At 43.6% G+C, this 25706-nt stretch overlaps 2 protein-coding genes across 2 annotated transcripts; both read right to left on the reverse strand.

Annotated features, from left to right (window-relative positions):
* Nucleotides 1–103: 103 nt before the first annotated feature.
* Nucleotides 104–13166, reverse strand: carhsp1 (calcium regulated heat stable protein 1). Its single transcript, XM_034540118.1, has 5 exons — nt 13014–13166; nt 2993–3160; nt 2357–2465; nt 1999–2121; nt 104–686 (listed from the first exon to the last, which is right to left on the reverse strand). The coding sequence occupies exons 2-5, from the start codon at nt 3081–3083 to the stop codon at nt 524–526; spliced, it is 486 nt and encodes a 161-aa protein (XP_034396009.1). The 5' UTR covers nt 3084–3160; nt 13014–13166; the 3' UTR covers nt 104–523.
* A 2288-nt stretch (nt 13167–15454) lies between these two features.
* nat15 (N-acetyltransferase 15 (GCN5-related, putative)) lies at nt 15455–22056 on the reverse strand. Its single transcript, XM_034539825.1, has 6 exons — nt 21685–22056; nt 20402–20517; nt 19712–19841; nt 18978–19074; nt 17985–18219; nt 15455–17373 (listed from the first exon to the last, which is right to left on the reverse strand). Exons 2-6 carry the CDS (start codon nt 20509–20511, stop codon nt 17217–17219), a joined length of 729 nt encoding a protein of 242 aa, XP_034395716.1. The 5' UTR covers nt 20512–20517; nt 21685–22056; the 3' UTR covers nt 15455–17216.
* Nucleotides 22057–25706: the final 3650 nt, after the last annotated feature.

Here is a 25706-nt window from a genome sequence, read left to right on the forward strand (position 1 = left end):
TTTTATACACACTGGCTCAGTTCACTCATCTCCAACTCTAATCACAGTTTGCCAAAGATATTTATCCCCAAAAAATGGAATAAATGCGAAAGCCACTAAGACGTACCGATTGAAAAAGCTTTTAATTAACTCGTACAGCCGCCCACACATGATGCAATACAGACGAGCGGTCAGGATGAGGAGGCACAAACACCTGGAAGAAGCAAGACTCCTAAAGAAGACGTTCCAGGGAGCTGAAATCAAGGAAACCTAATGTTACGTCTTCTATGATAAACGTTCCCCAGTAATCATATATCTATTCATTTAGCAGTTCTCCCAAAGTATACTCACTTCCCAGGTAAAACAGAGGAAGACCACCACCCCCCCCCCCCCCATAAAATGTTCACATAAGTCAACTATGAGATGATTCATCATGTCACGTCTCCTTTGCACACAAATGACCCTCAAATTCAACCCTCCTCATCCTACTACTCCGATACCAAAACTCCCTTCCCCCCCCCCTCCCCCCGGCGAGGGACAGCGCTCAGCTGCTGACGATGCGTCCTGCCCAGGTCTCGTGCTTGGTCCCCGGTTTGAGGTGGGTTATGGTCACATCCACCGCCTGGATTTTCTCCTGCTTGGGAGGGATGGAGCAGATTTTGTAGCTCACCTCGTCGCCTTCCATCGGCACGTACTCGCCGTCGATGCTGGAGGAGGAGAGGAAAGGTGGGGGGGTCAAAGTTACAGGTTATAAAGCAGCGGGAGCAAAGCGGTCGCCGTGGTCCTCCTGCCGTTGTGGTGCATGTTCAGTGAGTTCAGATATTGTAGTTCAACTGCACATAGCGTTGATGAAGTGGTCTCTTTGCCCGAGGTCAACTTGACCTTTAACCCCCCTGCATTGGCGTAGACACCCGGCGGAACCCACGACCGGTAAACGGGTGTTACCGGTTGATCCCACTAGAGGGCTCCCTAAAAACAAATACCTGGTGATCCTGTGCCATGAAACAACGTTTACTGCTGTTCTTTTAGTGTTCTCCAAGTCTGTTCTAAACATCTGGAGGAAACATCTGCATGATAATAAAAAGAGTTACGATTTTTGACCAGACTAGATTTTCTATCCAGATAACCTTTAAATGACATCCTGACCTTATTTGTTTTATATTATGACAATGTTTTGTATGAAAGTATGAAATAAAAACTGGAAAGAAGCATCAAAACACCAATATAACCTATAATAAAAATGTTCGAGAGATACGTCAACTCTTTTTATCGTGCAACAGATACAAAATATTCACTCACACACACACACACACACACACACACACACACACACACACACACACACACACACACACACACACACACACACACACACACACACACACACACACACACACACACACACACACACACACACACACACACACACACACACACACACACACACACACACACACACACACACACACACACACACACACACACACACACACACACACACACACACACACACTTAAACTCAGCATTACTCATTGTGTTCGTCAGACTGTCAGCAGAATTTGGTCCACAGAGAACCGAACACGTGGAGAGGCCGTCGCACACATCATACTGAGCGAGTCAATTCAAACCCTTTTCAATTAACTTTTCTTTATTGCTGTTTCACAGTACATGTTGTGCAGCTGTGTTCAAAGTGTTGGTGTGTGTGTGTGTGTGTGTGTGTGTGTGTGTGTGTGTGTACGCACCCACTGGTGATGGGTTTCAAAGCCTGTGGCTGATAACAAAGGCACTGCAGTGAACGTCATCAGATATTCTGCTGTCCTCCTACACACTCCTGCAGCTACTGCCACTCCTGTCTGTGTGTGTGTGTGTGTGTGTGTGTGTGTTTCCCTCTACTCCCACACATTCTTTTAGGTCAGTGATTAAAGCAGCCATTAGTCATTCAGTCATTGTCACATATATTGGCGAGTCCAAATGGAAGATGAGATGCTTTAATACAAACAGTTCACCGTTCAGACTCACTCTGAGATGTGGACGAAGATGTCGCTGCCCCCGTCGGACGGCGTGATGAAGCCGTGGCCCTTTGATCGGGAGAAGCACTTACACACGCCAGTAAACGCCGGACCCTCTGACGCACGAGCAGTCCTGCACGGGGGTGTGGAAGGTGAGAGAGAAATAAAATAAATAGTGCGCGTCCAACTGTCAATATCGGCAGATCCTTTTGTTGTTTGATTACAGCAGCTGGTCTACAAGGATCCAACAATCATGTCAACTGCTCGGAAGTCAGTAAACCATCCAAAGTCTTTTCCTTTTACTTTGTCATCGTCACTTATAGTGTTGCAGTGTCCAACAGGGAGAGAATAAGAGTGTGTGCACTCACGCCGAGCAGGTCCGGTTTCTGCGCGTGGGCAGCGGGCTGGGGATGAGGTAGCCTCTCAGGGGGGAAGGTGAGCGGTCCCTTTGTCTGCAGGACGGGGGAAGCAGGGACTCTGGTGGGACAGAGGACAGTGCGTTACATCATGACAAATGAGACACACACACACTAGGACAGTGGTTTGGGTCTGTGCTGCGCCATCAGGAATAAGGTTTAACTGGTATCTGAAGGATCACCACGTTGAAGGGATAAACCCAGTGGTTTAGTATACACAGAGTTTAGGGACTTTAAAAAGAAGGGAGTAATGTCAGAATCAGAGAACAGAGGCAGAGATATCTGACTTATTATGAACTCTGGAAAAGATGGATTCTTTCCCATATTGCAAGTTGATAGCATCTTTCATTAGATGCAAATATCACGCTGCAGTTTGTAACGCAGGCTTTTTATTAAAAAACATTCTGAATTCAAGCTCGACTGTGTTTTCTGACGATATTGCACAACTATGTTCACAGGCTCAGTAGTAAACTGATCTTAAGGTATCTTCAAAAGTCAGTGCACTACTTTACTTTACACCCTTTAAGACTGGTTATGGTTACAGTGTGGTACATTTAGTCAACAGTACTGAAAAGAATCGTCCTTTACCTGGAGACACCGGGGAACGTGGGGATCCTGCAGAGGTCAGCGGGGGGGTCATGGGGTGAGATCCCTGGATGGGCGTGGCCTGAGATGACATCGCGAAGGAGGTGGAGTCAAAGGGCTGGGAGGAAGGAGCAGGAGGGGGGGAGTGTCGCTGAAGAAGATGTTAAACACCTGGGGAAAGGAGAGCCGGAAGAAATACTTCAGAGCCTCTCTGATTGTGGTGACGAACGAATACGAATATGAATACGAACACACACACACACACACACTTTATTGGACAAGTCAGCCCAGAAACACTTAATCGGTGACACGTCGGAGCCATTCTCGGAAACCCTCGTTACCATAGCAACGCTAGTTCGAGGCCCGACGCGGCTACGGGGGAGAACAGTCCCCTCTTTCACCTCGACGCTGTCATGACAACACAGGCTATATCAACCAATTACGGGAAAGCATTGATTGGACTTTCAGTAACAGATATATTGTTCAAAGAGGAGAGAGAGAGAGAGAGAGAGAGGGCTGTTAGACAAATATAATGAAAGGAGACAACGACAGAGGCAGCAGGAAGGGAGTCAGCTCCGTGATGTCAATACTTTGATGACTAGGACTCTTTGAAAGATCCACAGATGAGAGTGCTGATCCTGAGTGGGTCTCAGTCATGAGAAGGTTTGCTCAGCCTTCATACGGGCGGCTACACACAGCGGCAGCCTGGCTACATGTTGCAAAGCAGAGAGTCTGATCCATCTTAACTCGATAGACGGGTTAATGTAATCACAGCCTCTCTGGACGCCTTGCTTCCTGCCCTGGAGAGGGAGAGGCAGACAGACACACAGACACCTCCTACCAGGCATTTAGGGATGAGAATCAACTCAAACACCTTCACGATTATCGAATTTAAAATGACTGAGGGGATCTGAGTGAAACGGGAAGCACAAGACCATGAACAGGCACAGAGAGAAAACAAACAGCTGGTCGAGAACAACAACGGAGGCAGAACGGAGAAGTGGAAGATAAGCGATGATAGACGAGGGAGGCCCGGAAAACATGACGGGGACGGGACAGATTTAGCCTGTCGAGTCTGAACTCTTTACTGCTTTAAAAAAAAAAAAAAAAAAAAAGGGCATAGTGAAGGTCTGCCGTGTTTTGGTTGATTTCTTCTCATATTCATAGTCTACTTTAAAATATGTGTTAACATGCGTGGTGGAATAAGGAAAGCAGAGTCTTTAGAGACTGAAAAAAAAACCACAGGAGTTGATCGGCCGAACACTCCTGGGCCCTATTTCTCGTACGTGGTTCAACTAAGTCGATCAAATGTCCTATTATCCAGCTTAAATTAACCCGATGATTGAAATCATCCCGGTTTCTCAAAGGCTGGTCCGCGCTCAAACAATCTCGTTAATTTTAACCAGACGTCAGTACTTATATAATATAATAATAATTATATGATAGTTGCACGTGCCTGTCCGACTTCAAAAGGGGGAAGCGTCGATCACAGAAACCATGATTTACTAACAGCACAAAGGCAAATAAACTCAAAGGAAGAGCCTCCTTTTTCTCCGCTGACGAGCAGGAGATGATCATGAACGCATATGAGGAATTCCAGACCATAATCATGGAACATCTAACACCGCCACCGCTGTGAGGGCTAGACGCAACATATCAGACAAGTTAAATGCTGCGTTCACACGAATATTCACAGCGCTTTACTCGCCCGACTATTTGTGGTTTATTCATTTGATTCATTCACTTCTCCATGGAAACAGTTATACCTTCCGCCATCCACCATGGAAGAAATAACCACTATTTCTGCTTCATACTTGTTGTGGAAATCCCACAAACGTCAGAACGTGTTTGGGTTCATAACATTAATATCATATACACACACACATATATATATATATATATATATATATATTTATGTATATACACACATACACACACACACACATACACACATACATACACACACACACACATACATACACACACACACACATATAACACCACCCGTAGGCTCACACAGCTCGGTGACTTTCACCGACTACGTCTAGATAAGTGGACTTTATTTTGAGCTACATTGACTTGCTGTACGAGTTTTGGAATGAGTTTATAATGTTGGGAGGATGGAACGATGGCAAGCACGACAATATTATGTATTTATGTGTACACAGTATATGTTGATATGGAGCGGCATCTAAACACACACCTGGGCCTGTGTTCAATGGAATGTTCCAATCCCCACACCAGGGGCTGTGTTGATACAGCAAATACCAGTCCAGTGGGGGACGGACGGACGGACACACACACACACACCATTATTCTGTATGATCACAATCTCTGCAGAGGCTGCATAATACATTCAGACTCCATTTACTGGTTTAGAGCTTCAGTCCGGCACTTTCTGCGACACCAGATCCGTTCACCTGGAGCCGCCGTTTGTAAAGGGGCAGTCCTCGACGTTTCCATGTCAGCGATCGCATGTGGAGCTATTCGTATTATGGGTTCATGAAAGACATTTTATGTCCTAAACACAAAGAGGTCTTTTGCGGCAGAAATGTAAAGAAAAATAAGTTTTATATGACGGTAGGGAACTTCTAAAAGCAATTTGAGTTGACGAAACAAGCATTTTTCATTTGGTGTATATTGACAGTTACGAATAGCAAGGGATCGACGAAAGATGGAACTTTTTTCTTTTCTTCCCCCCGAATAAAATGTGTTTACACTCTGAACCTCAAAACCAGGAGTGAAAATCAAGTTCTTTAAACAATTGCCAAAACTACATTGCGTATCGTAGCCAGAAGCCGTAAAATGCGCCATTATCGACAGATGTCCATCTTTACGATAATAAACCGTTTGCAGGAACCAGATCCTGTCAAAAACATTACATTGTAACTGTGTTATACTGCACAAAATAATGTTTTGTATCTTCTAGTCATGATTGTGTGCAGGACTTTTATAGTGCAGTGAAAAGCAAAGCAACGGACTACTAATACTAAAATGTATTAATATAAAAAACTGGATTAGTATGCAGTAATCTGGTGTCCCCTATACTTTAGTTTATGTGCTTTCTTTGATTGTTAATATACATTTTATTTCTATTTGCAACCAAATATTACTTATTGAACATCTCCTTTGCTAAAACGTTGCCCCTTATGACGCTCGAGGAGGAGAGTGGTACTGCAGCAGAGGAAGCAAAAAGAAAAAAGATGACGTTTTTTGTTTTGTGTGTAGTTGATGGGTAGAAAATCTGCTTTTCCTGTCTGTCCATTTCACCGCACTGAGAAACACGACGCCGGCTGATGTGAAATTTCAAAAGACCATGAACAGGCACGGAGAGAAAACAAACAGCTGGTCGAGAACAACAACGGAGGCAGAACGGAGAAGTGGAAGATAAGCGATGATCCACGAGGGAGGCCCGGAAAACATGACGGGGACGGGACAGATTTAGCCTGTCGAGTCTCAACTCTTTATTGCTTTAAAAAAAAAAAAAAAGTGATGAGAGAAAAAGGGAGTGCGGAAGCCGTGGGAGGAACTGACACTTAACATCCCCTCTCATCTCCTCCAGCCTTTTAGGTTCCCTGTCCTCCGTCTCTCTCCCGCCTTCACTCAGTTCCTTGTTCGCTTCCGGGGGGGATACAGAACGGAGAGGAAAGGTCAACAAGGACGAGATGACCCGAAGGAAACGGAAGGAAAGAGAGTTGAATATGAGACAGAGAGAGGAGAGTCTCAATGTAATTATATTACTGTGGGAGACAACCTCCTCCAGGCAATGGAGGATGTTTCTAAACTCCACGCTACATTATTTTACCTAAAGGAAAGTTCAAGATTTTGGGAAATACGGATCTGATGGAGAAGAGAGGCACCACTCTGTCCGCACAGTAAATGTGAAGCTACAGGTTAGCTTAGCTTGGCTTAATCTAGTTTAATTACCTCCCTCAATTTAGCCCAGATTCAATTTTAATTAATTTCATCGCCAAAAATCACAAATTTGTCTCAGAGGGTTAAACAATGTGTTCACTCTGTCCCAGGACCCTTGCATCGGCAAGGGAACCCCCCCGCCATAAAAGGAAGAGACCTTGAGAGCAACAGACGACGACCCCTAAGAATAGATGTCATGTGTGCAGAGTGAACATCATAACAGTCAATGAAAATTACATAAAACATCCAAAACATTAAAAAACAAAACCCGGTATGGTTCTTCTAAGTTAAAAGGGGAACTCCACCAATTTTACACATTAAGTGTAGGAGCGCACCGAATTTATATTCTCATTATCGATTTCTATACTCAAAATAACCGTTTGATCCTTAAAATGTCAGCAAAGTGGTGAACACGTCACGTTTTCACCAAGAAAGAGGACTTTGAGCCTCCTCCGCCGCTGATGGCTCGCCCCGGCCATGGTGGCGTCTCTTTGGTGAAGCAGCTAGTTGACAGCAGGTTATGGAGAAGTCTGGCGCAGAGAATGAGAGGAGCTGCTTTAAACACATCATGCAGCCGGGGTCGAGCGCCGGCGGCAGAACGCATTGACCGTACACACAGCCCATTACATTGAGCCCTCTGTGTGCTTGGTAAGTGTGCGTGGGGGTGCATATGTGTGTGTGTGTGTGTGGTCCCCTGTCTGCAAGGCTTAAATGTGTCATGCATGTGTGACAGAGAAGAAATGGTCCTTATCCTACAATTTGATGACTCGTCCTCCGAAGTGCGTCAATGCAAAATCCGTCCTGCGTTTCATTCATGCGCACGTTCATGAGGCCTGAACACACCCACACACACACACATGCCGTGTCCATTTGCATTCACCGTTCCAGAGAACTGGGATCCAGCTCGTTTTCAAAACATAAACTCTGATGTGAGTTTACCGCACATCTTAGCTCCTATGTGATGGTGATGTGTCACCGACTCTCTTCTGATGGCACTTTTCCGTATGAAAACAAATAGCAACAGTTCAACCTCGTCATCGGGTTAAGCGAAGACATCTCGTCCCTCTTTTTGACGTTGGCGTTCTTCTTCCGCAATATTTTCTGCAACTAAACCAACTGCAGTGTGTAGAAAATCTGCTTCCCGTTTACACCGTCACGCGTCATGTGATATTCGATTTCAATGGTTACTGCTTGGACAGAGATCATTTAGAAAACGATGCTGAAACACCCGTGTGGACGGAGATTGTTTTTGTTTTAAAACGAAAACATATATTAGCCTGACAGTAAAGATTACCTGCTCTTGGAGTCACAGAAGAAGAATTATCTTGTGTTTTTCCCCAGAGTTACAACGAGAATGTGACGTCATATTCACAAGGCGGATCCTTTCTTGCCAAAACCATATTTTTCAAACCATCTTCAAACCGTTTTCATTACACGGTTATCGCGCTCTGGCCGACGTGTGGGCGAAGGTTATGTGAAAGGGTCCGAGCCCCGACCCGCGCACCTCCAAGATGTTGTAGGAACACGCAGGCCACGGCGCATTGATTGGCTCAGAGCAAACGGTTGTCAGCCAGATCACTTCTAAATAAGTAGACTAGTCTCCAACAAGAGAATAAGAATACAGAAGAGAAGGGGTCTGTTGTTGGGGAAGCTTCGACCACAATGAGTATGAACGACCAGACGTTCCGCACAGACCGCAAGAAACAAAGACGGTTTGGTCGTTTAGACTAAGCTACACTATTAGCACCATTTTCTCTCCATCTCTGAAATGCTTCATCAATATTTGTATGTGGAACAAACCAAAAGCAGTTCAGAAGCGCTAAACACAAAACCCGAAGCGCAGACTTTCGCCGAGGCCGTTTCCATCACTGAAAAATAATGTGTGAAACCGCCCTGTGATTCTGAGCCGCTCCAAACTGGCTTCTTCATTTAACCTCAAATGGTGTTTCTTTAGTCATCAATATGTATGATTGAGAAAAAAAAGTCTACGGTTGAGGATGATTCATTTCAAACATAAAATCAAAAGTTGGTTCATTTGATCAGGTGATTTATTCACACAGGTGCGCTCAGTGAAGAGTCAAAGCACGGCCTTTGATCAAACTATTTTGTTTAGTGCCTCATCATTTGTTATTAACCTTTGTTTTCATGGAAATTAAACTCCTTTGAGCCGACTTGAAACAAAGCATAATGATTCCCGTCACACGGAGAGACGCTCTGTGAATCCCTTTGGCTTTTGGTCTTAAAAGCTGAAATTCATAATAGCAGAGTGTGGAGAGCATGAGTCTAAATTTTCTCCACCATACAAGCTGGATAAAAGAAGCATGTGCTAATTCGCAGCTATTAAGACTTAAGACTTGCCAGCTGTTGCTCAGTCTGTTGTCCTGTGATGTTTTTGCATTCATTGAGAGTCCAACAACAGCAACGTGGGAGGCAACGAGCACGCCGCTCACCTATCTGTGCTGCAGCATCAGGAAGACAATGTGCGTTACACCAAGTTCCCTTCTCATACCGTCTCCCCATTTCCCTCCTCAGGGTGTCACGACCCAGCCTGATAATCCCCACTTCCTGGATACAGCAGGAAAAAGGAAGCGGCCGCATCTCATCCTGTGCAATCGCCACAGAGGGGAAGTGATTCAGGAGCTGAGGGTGTGGTTTGGTTGTTTGGGGGGGGGGGGGTACTGGTGCATTGGCAGAACGGGCACACTGAGATGAGCGAGTGTGAAAAACACTGTGTTGAGGTAAAGGAAGCTTCTCCGACAGGATACTAATGATCCTCACCAAGCAACGAAGGAGCAGATGAGCAGTTAAGGAGGAGTTAAAAGGTTGGTGCCACTTTTAAACTGCAGCAGATGAACCTCAACGTGTCCTCATTTCACTTTCAAAAGCTTTACTCAATTTCAACATGCCCAAACAACCCTTCCCGTAGTTTTTTTCCGACAGGGTTGTGGAATCATTGCCTTTTCTTTTACATTGACTCATGTCAAGTCAGGCCGATGGACCGAGTAAGGGAGACGAACCAAGACACCAGCAGAGGCAGTTCAACCCACAACTCCTAAAAACTAAATAAAACGTCACACAAAATGCTATGAACACACCAATAAACGTTCTTATTCCCACCACGTGGCAGTAAAGCAGCTTAAGAATATCAGAACCTTGACGTTGTTAGTTTCAACACTTTTACAGCCGTGAACCGACAGTCCAGTCTGGATCATTTGCAGTCCGACGGCGGCCGTGCTTCTTTTCATGTTTGAAACCCTCCTATAGCTGCAGGGGGATTCCTACTGCAGACTATGACCCCTTCACATGGTGCACACTGAAAAACACATTACACCAAGTGCGAGTCAAAGTTCGAGTCAAAGTTCACGCAGCGTCGCACTGATAAAAAATGATACAAAAGCTTAAAGTGAGACTACGGAACTTTTAGACTCGGGCCCCTGAGGCCACATGTGAGAATGATAGGATGAAGCTAATGTTTAAAAAAAATTATCAAACAGTTGCATCGTAAGATTTCTTTTTTTAAAGCTAACATTAGCTACCATGAGTAACGGGTCATACCAAACCAAGGACGACACACACTCCATAACACAATGAAACCTGATCTGGTGTTTGTGTCCGGCCCTCCTCTTGTGCATCATGAAGCTCACTTCTACTTTACTACATGTGGATGTGTTGAACGAGCAGAGGAATGCCCCCCCCCCCCCCTCCCCTCTCTCTCTCTGTCCAACTGAGTAATATGACACCTCTGCTGGTAAGAAACCTCAGAGCTACAGCTGAAGGAGTTCTGCTCCAGAAAGAGACGTTACAAAAAGAAACACTGAAACAGGAATTCACATAGATAACCGTGGCTTCTCACCTCAAAGGATCAGGTGATTACTTCAATTGTTATTCTGTTACGTATATAAAAAAAAGAACTAAAACAACTTCAATTATATCGTGAAAAAAAAAAATGTTTTACTTAGAATAATGACTAAAACCTCTTGGCTGATTATCTAAACTCTTGACAATTAATTTGACACTGAAAATGGACGGCTGCAATTGTGCAAACTCCCTGCATATATATGGCAAATAGAGGGCTGCAGGGATGAGCATAACGTTTCTCTTGTAGGAATTAAACCTCAGCCACATGGTGTTGGAAATGAAAGGAGAGGAGGTGGGCTCTGTGTTTACATGATGCTCGGTGCTCAAAGAGTCAGAGTTGTTTTAAAATGGACTCTCATTTGGATTTTTCTCTTTCTTAAACCCCCCTGAGGACAGGATGAGTCAAACATTTAAAAACATGTTACAGAAGGAAAAAGACAGGGATCTGATGGGGATTTTTATAAAGATTTCTTGGACATATCTTTGGCATACAGAGATAAGTGAATAAGAAACCCAGGGTTGAAACTGGGGAAATGTGTTTCTCAGTTCACTGCGACTCTAAATTCATGCGCGTTGTCACTGAAAAAGCTGCTTGCTCCTCATCACTGTTCTCTCACCGCATAATCAACCAGCTAACCAGCTGCACACAGCCTCTTGATTTCCTGTTGGGTTCTTCTCTTAGCTGGTCTCTTGTGTGCATTTATCGACATGCAAAGTTGGATGATCATCGCTGCTTTATCGTCCCGCGTCATCGGCATATTCACATTGAGTCTCTCTGGTTGGGAAGCGGTTTTCACCTAATGAACGAACCAGCAAGCTTTGCCATCAAACAGCAACGTGCTTCTATCAGCCGGACGCATGATGTTTTCTGGTTTTCCGTCCGTTCTCGTGAACGCAATATCTCTGGAGATGGGAATTTCCTAAATGACTTCACTTTACTGTAATGCAGCCTTTAAAACGAGGACAACACGTACGCCATAATACGGTATGCGAAATCTATGTCAAGAAATTGTCATAGAGGCTATGTCAAGAAATTGCCGATGTTATATCGATATAGGCCTGTTGACCAGCCTAAGCATGGAGCAAAATGTTCCTCAAACTTGACGGTAACGGCCACTCGCACTCAGATTTGAAATGTTAAGAATTTGGTGGTCAAAGGTCACTGTAATATTACAACACACAATTTTGGCCATCAACAATGGAAACTCTAATTATGGCAATTTCACGCAAATGATGAAGGGGCGATCCCAGAATACAATGCACGTGCGTGTTATTTTAAAACGGGTGAATGCGTTTGTTAAAAGGCTATTATGGCTTATTTGTTTACACGCTCAAGTCTGCTGGAATGAATAAATATGCGCTGTCAAAATGTGATTTTAGCCTTGAAGTCCGCCCCAGAACAAAGCTAAGACACGGAGTAACAACAACCCAGTTCAGCCGTGAGGAATCTGTCACAAGCAGCCTGGTGATGTTCAGACCTGGTGAGGAGGAGGGCACTTCAAACTTTTAGAGTGAGCCACATCCTGACTGAAACTATGTCATGACCCCCCCCATTCCCCATCCCCCATCCCTCAACCCTCCCCACAGCTCTTGATTAGAAGTCTGGAACCAACGACAGGCCTGTACCAGAACTAAGGCAAAACAAGGCATTTCCCATCCGCCTCTGTTATCCTGTGTGGTTAACGCGCGCGCGCACACAAACACTTCCCAGGTATAAGGAGCCGCTGACATAAGGGGACAGGAGTGATGAATATACACGCATCAAAATGTGTGCCTTTTTCTCCCCAAAAAGTGTAAAAAAATATTTTTCCAATTAAACAAATACTCTTACACTTATTAACTGCACACGCACACACACACATTCATATGAAGCGCCCGCGAAGCTCGTCTTCATTAACTCGAAATGAGGTTTGTGTTGAGAGAACACCCTTTGAATGCACGCATGCGCACGCACATACACGTTAACACAAACTCTCTTTCTGTCTGTTGTTGACTGCTGCTGCTTGCTTGTGTGCACCCCCCCCCCCCCTCCCGAGGAAGCGCGAGAGCTCAGGAAAACACAACCACGTAATGGAAAAAGGAAGCGCGTGGAAATCAGTGGACTTGAACACCAATAAAAAGTTGCAAAGAGAAAGCGACGTTCTCCACTTTCGCTACAAAACATGATTGATGGCGTTCCGTAAACCAAAGTCTTTACTACGAGACCTCATCCTAAAACCCACATTGTTTTGTGTCCGAGAGCATCACTCACCTTGTTTACCTCCAACAACTTCACCGCAGACCGAAGGACAACTTTGTGTGGAGTTGGTTGTTGTGTGTGTGTGTGTGTGTGTGTGTGTTTACTCCGCAGCAGTAAGACTCGTTGTGTGAGGTTTCACTGACCCCCCCCCCCCCGACTCACCGCAGCGCTCTCTCTCTCTCTCTCTCTCTCTCTCTCTCTCTCTCAATGGGCGTGGCTCCCACACAGCAGCGTCACCTGTTAGCTCTTTACCGTAACGGACGCCACAGTGCCGCCCAAAGACACGCGGCGCACCGTAAATAATAATGGCAATTGATTATGCCCAGTCCCACTGGGAACATAATCTTTTTTTCTTTTTTTTAAACAGACAATTATCATGGCAAGTCATTTAAAAATATTTATTGTGCAGTGGATAGAATATTCTTTCTGGGAATACATTTAAAACAGCGTTAAATGCTGTTCCTTCTGAAATATGAATGTAAATACATCGATAGATAGATGGATAGATGAGTGAATGATAGTATAATTAAAACATCACTATATTTCTCTGATATGAGGAACAACTATCATTGTTGATCATTGTTAAAGAAGGTGATCTTGTTACAGTGAGCTTGAAGGTTGAGCCAGAGGCCCGGGAAGGAAAGAGGTAGCCCCCGCCCCAAGATGCTGAGGCTGGCTGATGCGAGTGCTGGAAGTAGACAGCTGGGGGAACCTGGCATCCTAGAACCAGGTGCTTATTCTAATTGCTGGTACGGGCCGGAGCTTTTAATCAAAACATAAGAAAACAGGACAACCGATGGACGGGCAGAAATCGTCTTGAATGAGTTACTTTAAGATGTCTTTATTTCCTTATAACTTATAGACAGTTTGTGTTGGTGCATCTGTCCTACCTGTAGCTAGGAGGCACATGAAATGACAAGAATGTAACTTTACTCGAAAATAAATAACCCCGTATTTAAACTGGTTGAACTGGAAAAGTGGCACATGGGAAGCACCTGCCCTCATTCAGCAGAGGGAGACATTCCTGCATTTAAGCTGAAAGAAATGGGACCTGGATTTGTTTCCTTCCGTTTAATGATTTCTGTAAATCTGTTTCTACGGTGACAAATTACTGTGTGTAATGGTACGCTAATAAAAACACAACACGTAGCTACAGAAATTACAGCTGAAATAATGCAGCTGTGCAATGACTACGGTGGACTTCCTTTTTTAATTGGTCCCTTTTATCACCAGCAGACTGCTGATCCCTTTTGTGCAACTCATGAGGGAAAAAAACAAAGAGAGGGGAGGCGTTAGCAGGAACAAAGGGTGAGCCAGAGATATAACTGCCTCCCATATGCCCTTCACCTGGACAGAGGTTAGGCACAAACAGAATACACGCCTTGTGAAAGAGGACTATGGTTGACTTCCAACATGCACCTAAAAAACACAGAGAAGAAAAGCTAAGGTGTGAAAACTCAGACTGAAAGATTCCATCAATTGGGTGGATTATTTATAGTTTTAGTTGGTCTTCTATACTGGCTAGGGTTGTAGATGGGTGTTGGACAGCAGCACAACAATTGCCACAAATGATGATTCTCTTGGCCTTTTAATATCAGATTACGACAGGAAAATAATGGCTTAATGGAAAATAAACTACCAAATGTCTTCCTTTCTCAACAAGTCCTGAGGTTCTTGAGATGCATTGCTTGGGCAGGATGCTAATGCCGGTATTAGGTCTGTCTCGCAGCAGATGGTGGAAAGGACACAATGGAAGCCTTTTACAATATATCAAAAACGGGCAGGCCACCATTGAAGCCAGTGGTATACAATGTGATATGACAAACAGGCTACTTTGTGACATTATGGGTTCCACAAAGGACCCTTTTCATCAAAAGACCCCTTTTTGGAGTTCAAGGATTCTTGATAGTATGGGTGGGTTCTAGATAAAAACTCTTGGGTGGGGTTCTAGATAAAAACCATTGGACTGTAAAAGGGTTCTTGATACACTGGGTGGGTTCTAGATAAAAACCCTTGGGTGGATTCAAGATTTAAAAAACCTGGGTGGGATCTAGATAAAAACGATGGCATGTAAAAGGGTTCTTAATACACTGGGTGGATTCTGGATGAAACCCTTGGAAAATAAAAGGGTTCTTGATAGACCTCCTTGGGTGGATTCTAGATTTTAAAAAAATGAAATATAAAAGGTGTCTTGATGAGACTGCCCTGGGTGGGTTCTAGATAAAGAAAAGATGGAATGTAAAAGGGTTGTTGATACACTGGGTGGGTCTCACCAAATGTAATGAAGCTCAGTATTAAATCTCCAGAGTGCCCCTTTAAGACAAACAGTTGGCATATAGTGAATGAAAACAAGGCTCAGGTTTATAACAATGTAAAAAATAAAATTGTAAAAACAATAATAAAGATAATAAAATACAGCAAGAAAAGTCACAATAACTCAGTCTTTACAATCAGTCAAATAAAACAAATTTATTGCATACACAATGTCTTAAATTTATTTTTGAGTTACCTGCAACAGGACCGGTTGACTCAAGAAACCTTTTTACAACGAACGCACATTTTGTTTTCCACACGGATACCAGACCCTTTCCAGTGCCATGTCCTGGATCAAATCTATCTGCTCACTGACATGCACATTTGATCCGGTGCAACAGAACGCAAGAGAGAAACTACAATGTTACTCACTGACAAACTCACAGTCAACATGTCAGGCCAAGTTTATTCACTGGTCTTTCAGTCCGGACCAGCATGTGGCACGAGCCGGGTGCTAAATTCAGACCCTGTGTGCATAACTATTCTCACTCACACTCACTCTCACTCTCACTCTCACTCTCACTCTCACTCACACACACTCTCACGTGACAGTGTGTGTTTGGGGGGGTGCATTACTTTAATATTTCTCATCTCTTACGACAGGCCTAAATAAAAATCTGATCTTGGCCGTGTTTTTAAAAAAATCTGGAAAAACAAGTGGACATTTCTCTACATTAGCAGCAATTTTACAGCCATGGAGCAGACGGGACAGGGCTGAAGCCATTTAAAACCTCTAAAATAAGGACCTGAGCAACTCCCCCACCCCACTCTTGCATGAACTACACACAGGCAACATTTAGAAACAATGTAGAAAGGCCCGGACATATTTATGCAAGACTTTCAGACCGAACTGCACGGTATGTGAGGTGTATGCACGCTGCGAAACATGCTACAACATGTTTATATGTTTCGGTACCGATGCCACAAGTCCAGATCAAGTTATTGCAAACAGCGAATCAGACAATATCTAAAATCAAATTTTAAAAAAAGGGAGGATTTCTTTTTCATATCACCCCATCTACATCGTGTCCCAACGTTTCCTGCGTATAATTAGCTTTGCTCTACCCTTTTAGCCCGTTAGCGTAGCTAGAATCAAGGACCAATTTAATTTAGCGTGTTCTTGAGTCTCTACTTTACAAAGTGAAATTGACTCTGGATTCAGTTTCCACTCAAAAAAAGGGGACAGGGTGGGTTATCTTTGAACTAGGCCTACCGACAGCATAGAACAGACATACATAAGATAAATGTATATATTAGCTTAGTATATATAATATACAAACAGTATACATAGTCTCTGTGACAGTGGACAGGAGGAGAGGAGACAGAAAGATAGACAGAGACCTTTAGTCTCTGTCGGGTTCCCAGTGTGTGTGTGTCTGTGTGCGTGCTACACCCTTTTCACATCAAAGCTACGACCTGTGTTTGCCATCCCCAGTTTATATGTACCAGTTCCTCTGCTGCCTTCGGGAGAAAGCAGGACCGACACTGCTCGGCTTTAGTGTACACAACTACACAGGTTACTTTAGTAACTATGGGATAGTGTAGTAGTATATACAGGGAATAAATCCCACGGTTTTACCAGGTCAGTGTAAAAATCCAACATTGCAATGCGACAACCCTGTTAAGCAGACCTGTGGCCGGGCAAACCCAAATCTCGAGGGGAACAGTGACAAATGCGTATCGGAAATCGGGCGTGGAACGCCGGTACGAGGATGCAAGTGTGTGTGCAGGGGAAGACTGATGAAAATCGGTTGCACTCCTGAAACAAAAAAAAACAAAACAAACAGGAAGAAACGGGAAGAGAGACAATGGAGGTAAAACAAACATCGATTCATGGACAGGAAAAAAACGGAATACAAAAGTACGCTGCCGTCACCACAACTCCCGCCGACCTTGTCGTCGTCACATTGTTCTGCTGTACTGTATGCCGGTCTTGGAGGCGATGTTGGACCAGGGCAGCAGAGAGCGCAGCAGGGACTGGGCCTGCCGGTACAGCCTCTGAGGGATGGAGCAGGGGCTCAGGCTGGCCAGGGTGGAACCGATGTGCTGGATATAGTCAGTGGGACAGGAAGTCAAGGAAAATGGGAGCGTTTATATTTAGAGATGAACCCATTGTAATTTCCTTGGCTGAATCTGTCTCCTTCCGATTTCTTTAAAAGTCTGACAATTACGATTTCGGAGAAATGTTATTGTTTTACTTTGTTATTGCCATCTATAGTGGCTATTTGCATAAAACACACCAAGTAAAATTATTAGGAAATAAATGATTGCATCTGCTTTGATGAAAAACAAACCGGTCATCGGTAGATTTTATTTAATTTAAAATAAATGTAATTACAATTATTTGATTAATTAATCCCCAAAAAACAAGCATCTTAGACCTGGTGTCATGCAGTTAAACTCCTTCTCTAATATCTATTTTTAGTGCTGTAAAAGCATCTCCTTGAAAAAACGTTTCTAGTCCAAACTGTTTCAAATGTTTTTTAGGTTGTTCATACGCGGCTTAATTTCGGACTTGCAATCGTGACAAATTGCCAGCTTTGTGTCTTCTTCCCTCGCGCTGAAGAACGTCCACACAGACAGCATGACACACGTGTGTGGAAATATCAGTGTGTGTGTGTATATTATCGAGCAAGCTTCTTCTCATTCCTGCTCCCACAAAAAGGATATAATATTGTCCAGGGCGGATGACCCCCGTTGATGTAGAGCACGTATGTGAATCCATCTTTGAGGACGCCTCGTATGGAGTAGTAGTAGGGCAGGTAGTGGTGCTGCCTGAAGTCCCTGTTCTCGTAGAAGTGGATGGCAGTGTTGTTGGTGGTGAGCACATGCAGATAGATGGCCTTACAGTGGTCCTGGGCCGTGGTTGAGATGTGCTCCTTCAGACTGTCCAGCAGTAGGGAGCCTGCATTCGTAGAAAGGAGAGCGCAACCACAATTAACTCAATTTATGTTGGCCACTGGACTTTCCTTTTTATTTAACCTTTACATTACCCATCAACAAAACAGAAGAGATTACATTTTAAAAACCTGACGAAATCTATCGTAACGAGAACAATTCATGGTAAAAGCGTCGGTCAACTTTTTTGTTTTTTTAACTGGTTGCAGAGATGAGGGAGTTTAGATTTCAGCTGGTCTGCAGGTCATTCCAAGACCAAGAGCCAAAATAAAACAGACTCAGTCCGCAAAGGTGGCACCTCTAAGCAGAGCTGATTATTGGGCCTGAGACTAGAAACATTCTGAACAAATACAAACTCAGAGCTGCATGGCCAACTTGCCTAGAACGGCCTTGTACATCAAAATATAGCAATGCTGCATCCGGCGCAGAGCGAGTGAAGGTCGACCGACCGACGCGCTGGAGCCAGAGTTTCAAACACACCTCAAAGCGTCATGATGAAGTGGGTCGAGTAAGGTAAAACCCTGTGGGACATGCAAATCACTGATGTGTGCTTTCACATTTGAATTTAAAGTCTGCCCTTGTTGGCTTAATTATAAAATATATAGGATGAAGATCTGATAACACTACAACGACCAACTTCCTGTGGGATTCAGCAGTTTCTGCAGGCTGTAGAGGTGCTTGTGCAGGTTGGAGCTAGTGTCCACAGCGATGTATATCCAATGCAACAAGTTTGTGTGAGTGTGAGAGCCGGTGGGGGAAAGGTACCTATGCCATGTTTCCTGAACTCTTTGACCACTCCCAGGCTCAGGATGTAGGCTACCTGTGTGTCCACAGGGAAACTGGAGGCCAGGATGTCTCCATCCTAAACACACACACACCACACAGAGAAAAACGCAGATTAAGATGCAAATTCCTTTTTTTCCCTTTTAAAATGAAAAACTACATTAAATTTGGTATTTACATGTTTTAATCCTCTCAAAAGGATCTTTCAATTTGCTCATTTGCTGTACCACTGAATGAGCTTCTGTGTGCTCCCTCATCACACCGTCTTTAATATTTGCCCAGGCAAATGACCCACTTGGAAGGCAGATATTCGAAAAGGCAAAGACTCTTCCAAAGGGAAATGACGTTAAGACACCGGGCGCTCCTTCCACTTAGTGTACGGCTTATGATAACCTGAGGCCTGAAGTGAGGAGCAGATCTCAGATATCAGCCCAATGGAAGTGTTCCGCTACTGAATCCCGTTTGTTTTATAACACAAGTTAAGTCCGTTGTCTTGAGCGATTCATTTGCCACGCCGATGTATTCTCAAAAACAGTCTTTCGTCAAGAGTACCTCCACACAAAACGTCAACAGTACATGATAAAAGAAAAAGAAAAGTAAATTTTTTTTTATTTTAAGAATCAAGCAGGCATCAAGCATTTAAAATTGTACATTTCGGCACATTTTCTTTGCTATGTGTGCGTTTGTGTGTTTTGGAACGGGGATGCGCATCGTACCTCTTTGTGTACTTTGGTCCGGCCTTTGATCTCGGCCACAATCATTCCCACGATGCCCCCTCTGAAGGTGGCCGCGAGGGAGAAGAACTTCTTGTTGGAGGTGATGTCCTGATACCATGAGTCTGGGTACCTGCAGGCGAAGATCAGACGGGTTCACGCGCGGGTCTGTATCGGCGTCTGTCACCCAGTCAAAAATAATGGGCTCCCTTACAGGCGTTTAACTGATGGCCTTTACAGGGGCTCAGCGCATGCAAAATACACTTTATGTAGATTGAATCCAATTATGCGGAACCAGTTCCTAAGTGCAAGTTCTACCAGGAAACTATGAGCTGTACGCTAGCACGTCAGCAGCATGAGTGAAGATGACCAGAAATTGGTTGTTTAATTTAGTTGTTTCTGAGCTTCTAACTGTCTCAAAAGTCTGGAGATATATACACATACATATTTGTGTGAAATAAGTACTTCACAAGTAAAAAGTACTGAGTATTTGCCATCGTCAACTAATGTGGGTGCACAAGTGCAGTAAATAAGCACGATTTTATGCTTTAAAATGTTTTACCCTCCAACGTATGTACAAATGTTCAATGACAAATAGTACTTTCGGACTTGGATGAAAATGTGAGAAATTGTTTCAAACGCCGACAACTCCCGACAGGGGCTGCCCTCTGCACGCCGAGCTATGACTCTTACTCGATTGGGAACCAATCCCCACAGAGCAACTTGACATTCTCTATGTCATCGTGGCAGAGGAAGCGTAGCTGGACGTCACTGAGAGCTGTGGGAGGCACCACGTCACTCATTCACACCTGCAGGGACCAACAGAGAGTGGAGAAAGGTTTGTTAATGGGTGTTTTGATGTAGTTTCGCCTGTTGTTTAACGCTTCCCCCATTTACTTAAATCATCGGGAATTCAAGGCAACACTGGGTGATTCTTTGCAACACAAATTATCATTTGAGTTGAAGCATGCTTTTAAAAACGTCACCACAAGGTCTGGTACACCGTTTTTAAACCATTAGTTGCAGCCTCAATCTGTACTGAAACTCTTTTTTGTACTACTATATATTTCTTTTATTCCAGACTCATGGGTCCATAAAGCAACAAACACAAAAACAACAATATATAAAATACAATACAATACAATACGAGGACACAGGTACAATCATTGCAATTAAAAAGTCACTTGTGGTTAAAAAAAACAACCATACAAACACTTGTTCCATTGTTTCCAGAAACAAGAATAAAATCCTTGTATCTGTGTTGGCTCAGTTAAGGCTTTTATAATTACATTTTCTGAGTCATTTAAATTTGTATATAAAATGTATAATAGTAATAAGGGTGCAATACGATTAATTGATTTATTGTTTGGGGCCATAATGACATCAAAATGTGTCACTAGAGATCCACTACAATGCAAGGAAGCTAATTATCACATGTTGCTTCATGTAGTGGTGGGAGCACAGCATTTAGAAATATGGTGTGTCAGAGCATTTATTCTACGTCTACTGACATGTTATTTATGACAGATTCACACACTATAAAAAAGTGAAGAGACACCAAATCAGGAGTGAATGGTGCCATCTCCTCTCCAGGTTATTAGGGTGACGGCACACAAAAAACGTCTGCAGAGAATGCATTGTCTCTTTGACAGCATGCAGACTCGAAAAAAACCGAAATGATTTCACCCAAAACCAGTCCGAGTTAAATTAGTCACAATGTCACGAGCGGACAATCCACATAAACGAGCTTATTAGTTCTGACTACATTACCCATGTACCCCAAACTATCATTATAACGCTTCATGTTATCAACCAGAGTCCTATTGTGGAGGTCTGCTTGAATTACTAGCAGCTAGTAATCGTACGTATGACCTCCACGTCCACGTGTATAACTAAAACGATAGAATAAAGCTCCAACAGCAACCAGGCTAACCCTAGGTATTGCTAGCGAACGGTCGGTTGCGAAGCTAACATACCTCGTTTCAACACTCGGACCGGAGGAAAGTCGAGGAGGGAGATATTCCCGGAGTATGTGGCGGATACGGCCGCTACTCCGGACACAGCATGACCAAACACCAGTTCGTTCGCGACCCTCAATGCCGTGTCATTCCTGTGGTAGTGCTACACGGGCTGCTAAGCTAGCCGAAAGCTCTCCCCGCTTAGGTAAGAGCTGGATGTTTTCTTCCTGTTTGTGGCTGCTACACAACCGACGTCGCGCGAGATTTCTTTTCTTTTTTTCTTCTGAGCGGTCGGTGTTAAAACACAGTGGCGCTTTATCGCTACCTACTGGCGCTGAAACCAAATATCAAAAATAAATCGACTCGCTTGTCCCGTTCCTTTATTGCTGTGTTTCAACCGATGGTAGAATAAGTAATACTCAAATGGGTTTTCTGGACTAAAAGTAGCAATACTACAGTGCAGAAATAATGTTACAATAAAAAGTCATGCATTAGAAATAATAATAATAATAAAATTGCTAAAAAGCTCACTTTATAATCCTATATAGAACTTTCTAGACCAGAGGTCGGAAACAATTCCTATCCAAAGAGCCATTTTGCCCTATTTTCCACCAAATAAAATACGTCTGGAGTCGAAAAAGCTATTTGATATCACAGCTTATAAAGTTGTATATATAGTCATATTACATATACAAAAACTATAGTTGGTTGTATTTATGAAATTCTAGAACGTTGCATTGCAATTTTACCTGTTATAACAATATCAAGGTCTGATGAAGAGGAGAACAAAAAACACACTGGCATATGGAGGCCTTGACCTGTCCCCATATTTGTGGCCCACATGCAGGCTGTAACCACAAGGGAGCAGGTTCGATTCCTGTCCTTCCCACTGTTCTCATGTTAAAGTTTCCTTTAGCAAGACGCTGAACCCCCACTTGCTCCCCATTTATTTAAATAACTTATTTAAATAAAATAACTCTGAGAATGTCCACATTACTACGTTTCTATTTTAAAACAAATATCTTTATACTAAGTTTTAGACTATAGTACCGAAAACGGAAGAGTTATGAAACGCTCCCGAGGAGGGATACGTTTTCACTAACGGACGCACATTATATTAATGAGATGCCACAGAACAAGCAGCAGTAGTTGAGTTTGGAGACTTGATCCACTTCGTGAAAGTATATTTACTTTGCTCAGTTTGCTGCAGCAGTTGAGAAATCGCTCTTCTTCGCTCGTCTGCAGCCTGATACTGTTCAGCAAATGCTGTGAGCTCGTTCTGGAAGTGTCTTTCAACATTACATCTTTTGTTGTTTGCTAATTTCTCGCCACATATCAAGCATACAGGTCAAGTAATTTAATATGTCCACGCGAAAATAAACTTTATATTTTTCTCCGTGACTTTTCTCTTTTTTTCATTATCCATTGACAGTCTACTGAGGGCGGGGCTCTGCAAATCATGATTAGCGCTTGCAGGCGACATAATAAGATGCAACGCCCATTTTAGAAGAAAAGAAAAGGGGGGAGGGGCTGAAGAGCTGCGGTTTTCCCACCCCTGACGGAAAGGGGCGTGGTTCAGTTTGTATACATGGCCGTTTCTCAATCTAAAGTACGCTGAGTACAGACTTGTGTTCTTTTGGAGTCTGGACTTGGAAGTTTGGACTCTGGAGTCCAGACTCCAGAGGACGGGAGGACGCAGGACGGTCTTTCTGCAGTTGGAACAGCAGCTAACTTGATGACGTCACCACATCAGCTGTTCTTGCTCATGAATTTACTCCAACTATTGACTGTAAATTATTTTTACAGTCAAACTAAAAATGACAACTCTGCTTTCTTCGTTTTCATTTCAAATATAATTCTTTTATTTTGAATTGTGTGTGGAGGTTTATATTCAATTCAATTCAGTTTATTTTGTATAGCCCAATATCACAAATTTGCCTCAGAGGGCTTTACAATCTGTACACTCTGGTGGAAGATTTCTATGTTTGATTAGGAGGAGACTTGTTGTTCAAATATTCAATTGCAACAAACAGTCTTCGAAGGAATCAAAGTTGTCTTTCCGTTTATTCAAGCTTGCAAGCTGGGAAAAGGGTTCAACAGCCACGTATCTCAGTGAGCTGCCGAAATCTCTTGATTCATACAGTGTATTACATCGTGATTTATACAAGCACATGCACCCACCTCCAGGGCCCACTATGACGACAAACGAAGAAACAGTGTGAATGTCTTGGATAAGAATTCAGAAGAACAAAGAACAGAATGTATTGGTTTCGATAAGGCATATGGCCATTTGTCCTTCTCCCCATCCTCCCTGTTGCTCTGCCCTTGAACCAGTCCACAAAATAACACATATGTTGACCACATATGACATCCTTGTCCCAGGACCTCACATCGGATCAGGACAAACTCCCTAAAAATAACCTTTCACAGGGAACAAAAGGGAAGAAACCTTCAGGAGAGCAACAGAGGAGGATCCCTCTCCACGGATGGACAGATGCAATATATGTCATGTGTACAGAATGAACAGCATTACAGAGTTACATAAACACATTACATGAATATGACAATGTATGAATGGAACTCCAATCCATGAAACAGAAGGAGGTAGAGAGGAGGGGGGGGGGGGGGGGGGGGATCACTAGGGCCAACGCGGGAGGCCGGCTCACCAGGCAGGAGGCATCAGACAGGTTAATAAGGTGCAATGGAGAGATGTAAATGTATCCATAAGTAGACAGAGAAGAGGATATAGGTGCTCAGTGTATCCTAAAACATCCCCCAGCAGCCTATAAGCCTATAGCAGCATATCTAGGGGCTTGACCAGGGCAAACCTGATTCAGCCCTAACTATAAGCACTATTAAACAGGAAAGTCTTAAGTCTATTCTTAAATGAGGTGACTGTGTCTGCCTCCAGGACTGAAAGTGGAAGCTGGTTCCATAAAAGAGGAGCTTGATAACTGAAGGCTCTGGCTCCAATCCTACTTTTTACTCTAGGAACCACAAGTAGCCCCGCATTTAGTGAGCGCAGCTCTCTAGTGGGGCAATATGGTACTACAAGCTCTTTAAGATATGATGGTGCATCACCAATCAAGGCTTTGTAGGTGAGGAGAAGAATTTAAAATGTGATTGTTGATTTTACAGGGAGCCAGTGCAGAGCAGCTAATACAGGAGTAATGTGATCTCTTTTCTTAGTTTTTGTGAGTACACAAGCTGCAGCATTCTGGATCAACTGGAGGGACTTAAGAGACTTATTAGAGCAGCCTGATAATAAGGAGTTGCAGTAATCTAGTCTTGAAGTAACAAACACGTGAACCAGCTTTTCTGTATCTTTTTGGGACAAGATGTGCCTGATTTTTGAAAAGTTACGTAGATGAAAAAATGCAGTCCTTGAGATTTGGGAGTGGGAGTTAAAGGACAAGTCCCGGTCAAAGATGACGCCGAGATTCTTTACAGTGGTGTTACTCTCATCTACAGAAACCACATCACCAGATAATTGATCTGAGGTGTTCAGGGCCGAGTAAAATAACTTCAGTTTTGTCTGAGTTTATCAGGAAGTTGCAGGTCATCCATGTTTTTATGTCTTTAAGACATTCTTGAATTTTAGCGGGCTGGTTGGTCTCCTCTGGTTTGATCGATAGATATAATTGAGTACCATCTGCTGTCACGAACTGGGCCGCAGGGCCGCGACCACAAAGGGGGACACACACAGGTCATTGTTATCAGCAAGGGTTTTTATTTAACTTAGGTAGTCTAACATAACTTAGGTAGCAAAACAGTGGTGTGTGTGGAGTCAGTAGTTTCAGTGGTGGAGGTGAGTGCATGCGTGGGAAGTGTGTCTGATGTTGTATGGTGTTAGGTCAAATCATACTCTCCTATAGACAGCCAGTCGGGGTCTCAGGACAGCGAGGGAGAGCGAGTTCCTGAGACCAGAGGGCCTTTTAGTGCAGCACTTGCACACAAGGCCCAGGTGTTGCCAGTGCTGCTGATTAGCTCATGTGTTCCCACTCTTCTGATGAGCCTTGGCCACGCCCATCTGCAGGGAC

This window comes from Cyclopterus lumpus, chromosome 8, assembly GCF_009769545.1.
Source record: "Cyclopterus lumpus isolate fCycLum1 chromosome 8, fCycLum1.pri, whole genome shotgun sequence".
In the NCBI taxonomy this organism is placed as follows: domain Eukaryota; kingdom Metazoa; phylum Chordata; class Actinopteri; order Perciformes; family Cyclopteridae; genus Cyclopterus; species Cyclopterus lumpus.

Coding starts and splice junctions, on each gene's coding strand:
- nat15 (XM_034539825.1), bottom strand. CDS start 20,511: ATGAGTGACGTGGTGCCTCCCACAGCTCTCAGTGACGTCCAGCTACGC. Junction 19,075..19,711: donor GGACCAAAGTACACAAAGAG/GTACGATGCGCA, acceptor GTGTGTGTTTAG/GATGGAGACATCCTGGCCTC. Junction 17,374..17,984: donor CATCCGCCCTGGACAATATT/ATATCCTTTTTG, acceptor TTCCTGTCCCAC/TGACTATATCCAGCACATCG.
- carhsp1 (XM_034540118.1), bottom strand. CDS start 3,083: ATGTCATCTCAGGCCACGCCCATCCAGGGATCTCACCCCATGACCCCC. Junction 2,466..2,992: donor ACGTTCCCCGGTGTCTCCAG/GTAAAGGACGAT, acceptor CTGTCCCACCAG/AGTCCCTGCTTCCCCCGTCC. Junction 687..1,998: donor ATCTTCGTCCACATCTCAGA/GTGAGTCTGAAC, acceptor CTCCTCCTCCAG/CATCGACGGCGAGTACGTGC.